Source organism: Nematolebias whitei, chromosome 10 (assembly GCF_014905685.2).
Source record: "Nematolebias whitei isolate Nwh7 chromosome 10, NemWhi1, whole genome shotgun sequence".
Classification (NCBI taxonomy): Eukaryota; Metazoa; Chordata; class Actinopteri; order Cyprinodontiformes; family Rivulidae; genus Nematolebias; species Nematolebias whitei.
In genome coordinates this window covers 30,075,540-30,086,632 of record NC_056507.1, presented here as the reverse complement: position 1 = coordinate 30,086,632, position 11,093 = coordinate 30,075,540, and the positions used below count along the sequence as shown (strand labels likewise).

The following is an 11,093-nucleotide window of genomic DNA, read 5'->3' as shown; positions in this document are numbered from 1 at the left end:
AGATAGATAGATAGATATAGATAGATAGATAGATAGATAGATAGATAGATAGATAGATAGATAGATAGATAGATAGATAGATAGATAGATAGATAGATAGATAGATTTGTCTTGTTTATGTTTTTTTTTTTACTACAGCTGTAAAACAAATATCTCCTTTGAGAAACAACAAAGCTGAACTCTAATTAACCGATTCAAGATGGTCGCCGCAGCTAATCCACATTATACAACACATAACTTAGTTTTACAGACACGGAGTTCATGTTTGATGTGGTAGTAGCCGAGAGTCATCCTGGACACAAACCCTGAGCGTTGGGAGACTCGTGCACTCGTTAATATGTTTCTTGTCAAGAATCAACAAAAATAAATAAATATTAGTTTGTTTTCGGTGTTTCTGCTGGTTCAGGTATCAGAGAAAGACTGAAGAGATGCGGTGTTGTGATTTGACAGAGAAAATTAATTTTACCTCGGTTTTGGGAGCAGAAAGAGCTTTTGTGCGACACAAAGTGGAAGTGAGTTGTAAGAAGAGAGCTGTGTCAGTGTTTCCTTTCCCACAGCAGTCGAGCTGAAGAGCAAAAACACGACGTCACCCACGACACAAAGTGAGAGATTTAAATAAAACGTATTCCCCGCGTTCAAAACATCTGATCCGACATGAAAGGCATACCGTGGTGTGGAAAGCCTCCAGCACCTTGACCGCTGCGTCTTTATTGGGAGGCGTTGAGATGTCCACGGCCTTGATGTACGCCGCGTCGTAGAAGTTAATGAGTTCTTTGGAAATCTGTGGACGAACAAAAGGTTTAGAGCTGTCTGAAGCAGAGGGGGGAGACCTCCACCGTGCTGTGAGGGGTGTGCGTCAGTGCGTACAGTGTCTCTGTTCATGAAGCCCCAGATTGCTGCAGCCACCTCGCAGGCGAACAGGATCACCAAGAAGAAGAAGAACTGCAGGAGAAGAATCAGGACGTTCATCAGATACAGTATGTCTGGATGCTGAGTCAGCACTCACACCACTGTTTTCCTGTTTATCGTTTCTTCTGTATTTTCTGGCAACAAAACTACTCTTGAGCTACTACAACCATTCGTGTATCAAAACGTTTATTAGTTGTTGTCATCCCCATAGGCTGCGTTCAGACGGCCCCTCCTGGACCTCCTAGTAGGTTTACAGGTACGTTCTTATCACTGATAATATGCAGCGTCGCCCACGTCTAAAACTGGAAGTTTTTATTGTTAGCTTTATTTAACCATTTCCCTAAACCTAACCTTACACCTGACCCAGAGCACTGACCCTAAACTCAACCCCATGACCCTTGACTCTTAACCTAACCATGTGGCCATTTTATCAGCGATAAGAACGCACCTTTAAACCTACCAGGAGGTAGAGGAGGGACTGAACGCAGCCTATGGGGATGATAACAACTAATAATGGACGTTTAATGGCTGATAACATTCGAAGCGGGTGGTGGGACAGATGAGGGTGGAGGCAGGTGTGGGTGCTTCACCTATCCCACCCACATTTTGATGTTGTTGGTACCGGGAGTTGAACCGACGATCTTCCAATCACAGGCTTGCCTTCTCTAACCTCTGTGCCACCACGCCCCCTTTTTGGTAAGTGTAATTTTATTTATTTATTTGTTTGTTTGTTTAACCTTATTTACAAATACTGAACTTTCTCCATTGAGATACATGAATATCTTTTTAATTTCTTAACCAACATTGATTCCTGAATGTCCTGATGCTGCTCAATAATCCAGGTAGATAACTCTAACAGGTCAGGTCTTCTTCTTCTTCTTTGTTCAAACATTTTCTCTTTTGTCCGATAAAAGCCGAAACGTTTCAACAAAGAAGAATCCGTCCAGAGGACCAGACTCAAACTTGTTAGATTGTTTCCTGAAATCAGCTACAACATATTTGCTCCCTTTTTATTTTCTTGTGCTCATTTTAGCTTTTAGCTCTTGTCTTGCTGGTTTTAGCTTTTAGATGTAGTTTTGCTAACTTTGGCTTTAGCTATTGTTTTGCTACTTTTAACTTGCCTTCAGTTTGACTACATTAAGAGTTTAAGTGCGGCGCCTTGTATTGACTTGTGTTGTGAATCGGGGCTATAAATAAACTGAATTAAAACCGAAGTAAGGTTTTAGTTACAGGTTTGCTTTTTAGCTACAAGCTTCTGTTTTGCTTATCTTTGATTTTTGCTAATTTTTGTTGTATCTATCGTTTGCTCATTTTAACTATGACTACAGTTTTGCTACATTTAGATTTTTAGCTGCAGTTTTGCTAACTGTAGGTTTTAGCTACTGCTTTGCCACAACTAGCTTCTGGCTAAAGTTTTGCTCATTTTAGCTTCTTATGCTTGCACACTGCATTTGAACATAACTGGCATTTTCTCTGCTTTTTCTTTAATCCATTTCATCTAGCGGAAAGAGCCATTGAATAATAATAAATATTATAAACAATAAAAGGCATAAGTGATGTACTGACTGTTCCCAGCAGACACTGAGACTCCTGGATGGCGCCGTAACATCCGAGGAACCCGACAAGCATCATGACGGCTCCTACAGCTATCAGGATGTACACACCTGGGGACACAGAAAGAGGCCGTCAGGCGTGAAGTTCAGCACCACGAGGGAGCGCTGCATGTTTCACACTTTACTAACGTCCCCCTGCTTCCTCTCATGACATAACCCACATCCTGCAGGTCAGCAGCTCCCAGTTCCTGAGTCAAAGAGGTGGAAGAGACCGCAAACAGCTGGCAGCAGGACAAGGAAGTGCCTCTTGGACACAAAGAACTTCCCTGCCTGCACTGACCCCGCAGCAACCCCGCAGAAACACGAGGACCCTTATGAATGCACAGACACGCATCAGTGCACTCATGCTGGTGCAATTAGACGGATGTACAGAGCGCTGGCCCTGCGTGTTAGCTTCAACTCTGAAAGGTAAAACAGGATTCAACACAAAGTCAACAAGTAGAAAAGAAAACATTTCATTTCATTAAAGTGAGAGCTAATAAAATACTCAATATGTAGGACAATACTCAAGGTTCTTTATTGTCATTTGTGTCACATATGGTACATGAGGTGGAACTAAACTGTGTACTCAAGGTCCCAGTTGCACAGTTAGAATGATCATATAAGCTGGTATAACAGGAGGCTTGTGAAAAAGTTGACACGATGATCTGTCCGTCCTGTCTTTCTGCATGTTTCCCTGTGTTTTAATTCATGTAGATGTTGAGAGTGATAGCTTAAGCATAGCCTTTAATAATTTAATAGACTCATTTGGTTTTACCCAAAACATCCGCACATCTACTCATCTTATCATCACACTCTTGATTTAGTTCTGATCTATGGTGTAGAGATTAAGGACTTGGTAATAGTTCCTCAAAATCCTTTTCTGTTCGACCATTTTTTAATAATCTTTGAGTTTACATTAAATGACTACACAGTCACTGAGAGCAGATTTCATCTCAGCAGGTGCTTATCAGAAAATGCTGTAACCAAATTTAAACGATCTCTTCCATCAATGTTTTCCTCTATCTTGCAGAGAAATGGATCAGAGAACAGAGACTTAGATCATCTAGTTGATCATTTTACAACTTCAATGCAAACTTCATTTGATAAAATTGCTCCACTGAAAAACAAAGTAATCAATCAGAGGAAACTGGCTCCTTGGTTCAGTTCTGAGTTATGCACTTTAAAGCAAGCATCTAGAAACCAGGAGAGAAAATGGCGCTCTACTAATGTTGAAGAATTTTATTTAACTTGGAAAGATAGTCTGCTAACATATAAAAAAGCTCTCCGTAAAGCTAGAACTTTATATTACTCATCTTTAATAGAGGAGAATAAAAATAACCCTAGGTTTCTGTTAGTACTATTGCTAGACTAATTAAAAGTCCCATTTCTGTTGAACCATGTATCCGTACAACTATAAGTAGTGAGGACTTCCTGAGATTATTTATAAATAAAATTATTTCAATTAGAGAGAAAATTCAAACCATCCTTCCTTCTACTATCTCTAGTCCCCTGTCAAATGAAGCAACTTTAAAAATTTCATTAGAGCCTGATTTATGTTTGGACAGTTTTTGTCCTGTTGAGCTCTCTGAATTGTCAAAAATAATAATCTCATCCAAACCATCCACATGTCTGCTAGATCCCATCCCAACCAGACTGTTTAAAGAGGTATTTCTCCTAATTAATGTCCACATTTTGGATCTACTTAATTTGTCTTTAATGGATGGTTATGTACCACAGAGCTTTAAGGTTGCTGTAATAAAACCTTTACTTAAGAAGTCTGATCTTGATTCAGAAATTCTGGCCAACTATAGACCTATATCTAATCTAACTTTCATCTAAAAAATTCTAGAGAAAATAGTTGCAGGTCAGTTGCGTGAACATCTACAAAGAAATAATCTGTTGGAAGAGTTTCAGTCAGGGTTTAGAGCTCATCATAGGACAGAAACAGCATTAGTAAAAGTAACTAATAATATTCTCATGGCCTCAGACAATGGACTTGTGTCTATACTGGTCCTGTTAGACCTCAGTGCTGCATTTGATACAGTTGATCACAATATTTTACTACAGAGGCTTGAATATGATATTGGGATTACATGAACAGCTCTAAAATGGTTTAAATCATATCTATCTGATAGATTCCAGTTTGTAAATGTAAATAATAAATCTTCTTCATACACCAAAGTTAGTCATGGAGTTTCTCAAGGCTCAGTGCTTGGGCAAATACTCTTTACTTTATATATGCTTCCATTAGGTAAAGTTATTAAACAGCATGGGATAAATTGCCATGTTATGCTGATGACACACAATTATATTTGTCCATTAAACCCAATGAATCCAATCAGCTACTTAGACTACAAGCATGTCTTAAAGACATAAAAACCTGAATGACCCTTAATTTTCTCCTGTTGAACACAGACAAAACTGAGGTTTTGGTTTTTGGACCTGAGCACCTTAGGAATGAATTTTTCAGTCTTTCTCCCTCCTTAGATAACATTAATCTGTCCTCCAGCTCTAATGTTAAAAATCTCTGTGTTATTTTTGATCAGGACATGTCTTTTATCCCCCATATTAAAAACATTACTAGAACCAGCTTCTTCCACCTGCGTAATATCTCTAAAATTAAAAACATCTAAAAATGATGCAGAAAAGCTGGTTCATGCATTTGTCACGTCTAGACTGGACTATTGCAATGGTTTATTATCTGGGTGTCCAAATACTTCTTTAAAACGTCTTCAGTTGATCCAAAATGCTGCTGCCAGAGTCTTAACTAGAGTTACTGGGAGAGATCAAATCTCTCCGGTTTTAGCTTCTCTCCATTGGCTCCCTGTCAAATCTAGAATAGAATTCAAAATCTTACTTCTAACCTACAAAGCTCTCAACAACCTAGCTCCATCTTATATTACAGATCTTATTGTTCCATATTTTCCTAACAGAGCACTTCGCTCTCAGACTGCAGGTTTACTTGTGGTTCCTAGAATTTACAAAAACAGAATGGGAGGCAGATCTTTCAGTTATCAGGCTCCTCTCTTGTGGAACCAACTTCCAATCTCTGTCCATGAGGCTGACACATTATCCAGTTTTAAAACTAGGCTTAAGACTTTCCTTTTTGCTAAATCCTATAGTTAGTTTCGGCTTGGGTTTCCTGAGCTGTCCCTTGGTTATGCTGCTATAGGCTTAGACTGCTGGAGGCCAAACTGACCACACTTTTCACTCTGCTACTGTCTTTACTTACTCTGCTCAACCTGTTTTGTATTTGTAATTATTTTTTCTATCCTTAACATGTGTTTTTTTTTTGTCTTTCAGATACACCTGGTCCTACACCTGGACCTACCATTCTATGTTCGTCTGTCTCTCCTTCCTGTCCTCTCAACCAGCCGGTCAAAGCAGATGGCTGCTTGTCTTGAGCCTGGTTCTGCTGGAGGTTTCTTCCTTTTAAAAGGGAGTTTTTCTTTCCACTGTTGCCACTGTGCTTGCTCAGGATGGGAGACTGCAACGAAGCCAAGATTCATCTTGTCTGCTGGATTCCTTAGATAGAGAACTTTACTAATTGGCTTTTATGTGTGAATGTTTCTGTAAAGTGCCCTGAGACAACTTTGTTGTGATTTGGCGCTATATAAATAAACTGTATTGAATTGAATTGAATTATTTTTCTATCCCTTGTGTTTCTACTCCTATGCACACCTGTCCCTAATCTAATGACCCTAATCTAATCCCTGCAGGTGTTTCCCACTTCGTCTCATTAACGTCTTGTATTTATAGTCTGTCTTGTCACTCCTTCGGTATCTGGGCATTAACTAACTAACCTACCCTTCCACGGTGTCCACGGTCTGGTCTGCGCTTCGCTTTGTATACGTAAGTTTTGCTGCTCCTTCAGCACTTTAGTTTTTAATAAATCATTATTATTTTACCCTCAATTCCTCCTGCCTCTGTCTGCACTTAGAGCACCGTGTAAAAGTTTTAAACGCACACACAAATCCCCCAAAACTTTTGTAAATGTCATCGTTTGATTTATGCACATGCATAGATTATACCAGTTTCCTCACAGTTAGTACGGGTTGTTTCACAACAACATGTTTGGGTGGACACAATCTTTTATGATTGACTCAACCCATTATTTTACTATTGAGTCTCACTTTTACTGGGTTGGGTAAACTCATTGGAAAATTAATGTTTGAATAAGGGATGCAGGATATTATTGACATGGTATCGGTACAGGACGACATTAGCGATAAAGTGAAATATAGGACATCGGCCATTCCATCAAAATAACGCACCGATGTAAAAGCTGCTGTTTTTTAAATATATATTATATATCTATACAGTGTTACATCATTTTCAGTCCCTTTTTGGCATCTGCATTTGGTAGCAGCCAAACTGACAAAGATCATGCAGAATATTGTATTTTAATTCCACAGCAGATAAAGCTCTGTAGTCTCTGTGAGTAGGTCTAGGAAAAAAACTTTCAGTATTGGTATCAGTTATCAGCCAAATAAATTTTAAGATATCGGCATATTGGCCAAAAATCCAATATCGTGCATCTCTACTTTGAATCAACCAAAATGTTTTTCCAAGCTTAATCATATTTTCCTTTTTGATCCACTTACATTTGATCTGTGTTCATCATTTTTTCAAAAAGACTGACAAACGTAGTCACTAAAATATTATTTTTGTTTTTCTATGCTGTTGAGCTTTTTATTCAGCAGCGTATTATCATTAATCAAATCAATCTAACAACTAAAACTAAGGTCAAATGTGTTTGACGGAGCCAGTTAAAATTAAATCAGTTCTAAAATATCCTGTTGACCAACACAAGACAACAAATTAAAACAACACAACTGTGTCCTTGAATCAGCAACACAAAAGTGTGGGCTTTTAACTTTTGTTGTGTGTTTTCTTTATTTAATACAAATTTAATCCAAGAAACCAAATTTTTCTTTAATCCTAAACTTGGGCTTTCTGGAGATCTTTTAGCTTTTTTTTGTTTTGTTTTTAATTTGGCTGCTTTTTCACGCATGTTGAGCAGCGTGTGCCTGTAGGTGGATAAAAAGAAGACGAGGAAACAGTGTAGAAAAATAAAAAATAACTACAGCAAAGATACAGTTTCTGAACGTCACATCTTGAGGAAACATGATCAAATCTGACAGAATCCTCAGATCATCTACTGGGCGATTGTTTAGCTATTATTTCTTTATGTTAAACTGTTATTTTGTTGGATTTATTTAGACTGAACTAAACAAACAAGAACAAACTGCTAACACACAAAATGCTTGATCTAATTTATACTGCGTGGATATGGAGAGTAATTTAATTCACAATTAAATAAATAAATAGTTTTATTTAATTTGTAAAATAAATACTCCATTAAATAAATAAATGTGCCCATGAAATAAAACATTTAAATAGAAATTGTTAGTTTTTTCCCAAGATTTATTTTTATTTATTTCAGTTTATTTAATAAAGGAGTTTCATTTTGTGACACTTTTATTTTATAAAGCTACTTTACATATTTCAGGAGCTTTTATTTTTCAACAACGTTTTTCATTTTAATCACTTTTCATTTCATGTTCTTATATTCAAATGAGGGGGCGGGGTTTTCTCTGTGGGGCGGGTCTGGTCAGGATTAGCAGTTTGCATCTGTTTCGCAGAATACTCCAATCTTTTTTGACCAATCACAGCAAAGTATTCCCAAAACGGGGTTAAAAAATAAAAAACCCTGAAATGTGTAAAGTAGCTTTACAAAATAAAAATGTTACAAAATGAAACTCCATTATTAAATAAATAAATAAATAAATTGAAATAAATAAATAAATAGATCTTGGAAAAAACTAAACATTTTCTATTTAAATGTTTTATTTCATGGGAACATTTATTTGTTTAGGAATATTTATTAATAGTTAGTTAAATAACACTATTTATTTATTTATTTGTTTTTGAATGAAATGGAATATGTGCAAGCAAAATGTAAAGAAATGAAGGTTTGACTCAAGATTTCTGCACATTTTCCTGTTTTCCTAAACTAAAAATATTCATCTGCTCCTCTCAGAGAAGGGATTGTCTTTTCCTTCCCTCTGACCACAGATGAGTCGCAGCATAAAGCAACATGACAGTGTGTTTTATAGAAAGTGTCCTCTAAAGTAAAGTTTTTAAAGTATTTCATTCAGATGTGGTTTCCACTATTTTTGAGACAGAACAGCCAAGGTGAAAAATATGCCCAAAGTGCTGCTTCCTGGCGTTGAGGCGGTTTGTTTTTATTTGCAGATTGACAGGAAGTGATGCGTGACACAGATTAGAGGTTGGGTGACTCTGGTCAGGCAGGAAATGAGAATTAATCACCTGAAAAAGATGAAGTTTACAGCAGAAGCTGCTCTCATAACTAGAAGACGTGTCCTGTCTAACATCTCAGCTCACGTTTAGAGAATTTGTGGGATATTTGTAGGAAGTGTGCTTCATCTGAACATGTTTATCGAGCTGTGTTTAGATCTACTATTTTTAATTCACAGGAAAACTAACCTCTAACACAGCGGACACTGAGACACTGTACCCTCCGCCCACCCCCCCAGTGCTTTTGTTGAACCAAGAGACGGCTCAGGGTCAGTAAATCTGCAGAGAGGAGTCATTATTTCCTCTGCCATCATTTCTATGACAACACCCTTTCACACATGGCGTCTGTTGAGGCTTTAAAGGCAACACTGTGATCTTACAGTAAGAAAAAGAAAACAGTCGAATCAAATCTCCACTGTTCATCCAGAAATTAATAATAAAGCATTTGCACTCATCAAGGCTAGCTCAGAGCGGGACAAGAATCGTTCCTTGTGTTGTGTGTCACTGAAAGAAACTTTGGTTCGACTCCAATAAATCAGAAAACATGCTGTTTTTATCACTTGCTGCCAAAAGGCAACAAGTGGGCCAATACGTTTTATATGTTTGTGTTTGTCTGTTAGTAAAATATCTCATGAACCAGTTGATGGATTTTCATGTATGCAAGTCTATAATTGTTTAACAGTTAGAATCAGTCCAGTCCAAGATGGCCGCCACGGCCAATTGACTTTGGGAAACACAAAAATGTGTGTAACTCTGTCAATTTTACGGATACTGATCAAATATTTGGTGTGGTAGTAGCTGAGAATCATTCACAACACATACTCTGAGTGTGACTCATTGCAGGGCATCTTTGTCTAAAGTTCTGGCATGAACAGCTGCAATCAAGCCTGCTTGTTAGCAAAATATTTAATTAAACACAGTACAGACTTTGATGAGACCTTTGTAAAGTAATCGTTGGGTGATATTGTGTGAGATTGTGTGAGATTGTGTGAGATTGTGTGATATTGTGTGATATTGTGTGAGATTGTGTGAGACTGTGTGAGATTGTGTGAGATTGTGTGAGACTGTGTGAGACTGTGTGAGATTGTGTGAGACTGTGTGAGACTGTGTGAGACTGTGTGAGACTGTGTGAGATTGTGTGAGACTGTGTGCCATCTGCCATGGCAGGTGATACTCCTTCAATGAATGTCAGGCCTTTAATGTTTAAATGAAACAAGCAGCGAGTTTAACTTTGGTTTGAACTACTTCCACACCTTAAACCCCTGCAGTGTCCCAGTTAGGTTCAGGAAACGTTTATTTTATGAAAATCAAAACTGGAATTTAACTTTTTAATTAGAACTAAACTTATATCTAGTCCTTCTATGCACATAAACACGTAAAGTCCCTTTTAAACCAGATTCTCTCCATTCTCTCTTTCGCTCTCGATGAAGCCGGTCGCTCTTACCCTCCCTTCCTCCCTCCTGCTTTTATTGCTCTCTTGTCCTGTCCACCTCAGAGCCTCTCTTTACACATATTCTGAATCAAAATGTATTATTATCAGCTGATCTCAACGCAATTGATCGTTTTTTTTCCCACCAGACGGCAGGTTGCTGGAGAGCCCTCATGCCCTGAACGCACCCACGCAGCTGGGTATGTCATGGATCTGTGGAGTGATTGGAAGATGGTATGCCTATCAGTGCTGTCCGTGGAGGACGTAGAAGATGTGTACATTATTGGATTTATGACAACAGGGTTTCTGCTTTTTGGAATCGGCGAATACCTTGGATATCAACAAATTAGGAAGACGTCGGCAGCAGTTTCAGTTTCAGCCATGGTAAAGCTGCCAGCCTTATGTGAAGGATTAATTCGTGACTCGAGCTCTCACACTCAAATGCTTAACGAGCTCAACCGCAAGCTGGATGCGATTTCTGAGAATCGTAGGTCACTTGCAGCTCCTGGAACTCGCCGGCATGAAAGATTCGAACTTGGAGAAAGCTAAACAAGCACGGACCGGGCAGAATGTCCATAAATCTGGCTGTTTGGATTCACCATTGAGTGTACCAGCAGAACTGAAGCAGACAGAAATCAGAGTCATCCTGCCCAAACAATTGTTTATCTGAATGTGGCCTCCCTGCTGGCCTTGGACAGACAAACTTATCTCAAATTGCTCCTGGAGGATACGTAAAGAAGCTTCTGCCTGCCCCCCTCCTGAGGACATCTGTGGCCTTATCAGAACCATGATGCTGATAGACACTGTACCATCTTATCAGAACCATGACGCTGATAGAC

The 11,093-nt window shown here is 38.5% G+C and overlaps 1 protein-coding gene across 1 annotated transcript in view; it reads right to left on the bottom strand.

Moving 5' to 3' along the window:
* Positions 1 to 11,093, bottom strand: part of LOC119415799 (CD81 antigen-like) — a 17,128-nt gene that overhangs the window by 1,921 nt on the left and 4,114 nt on the right. The window contains exons 3-6 of the mRNA XM_037682971.1: positions 2,476 to 2,573; positions 868 to 942; positions 668 to 781; positions 467 to 565 (exon numbers count right to left, since the gene is read on the bottom strand). Coding sequence (XP_037538899.1) covers positions 467 to 565; positions 668 to 781; positions 868 to 942; positions 2,476 to 2,573 — 386 coding nt within the window. The remainder of the gene's footprint in view (positions 1 to 466; positions 566 to 667; positions 782 to 867; positions 943 to 2,475; positions 2,574 to 11,093) is intronic.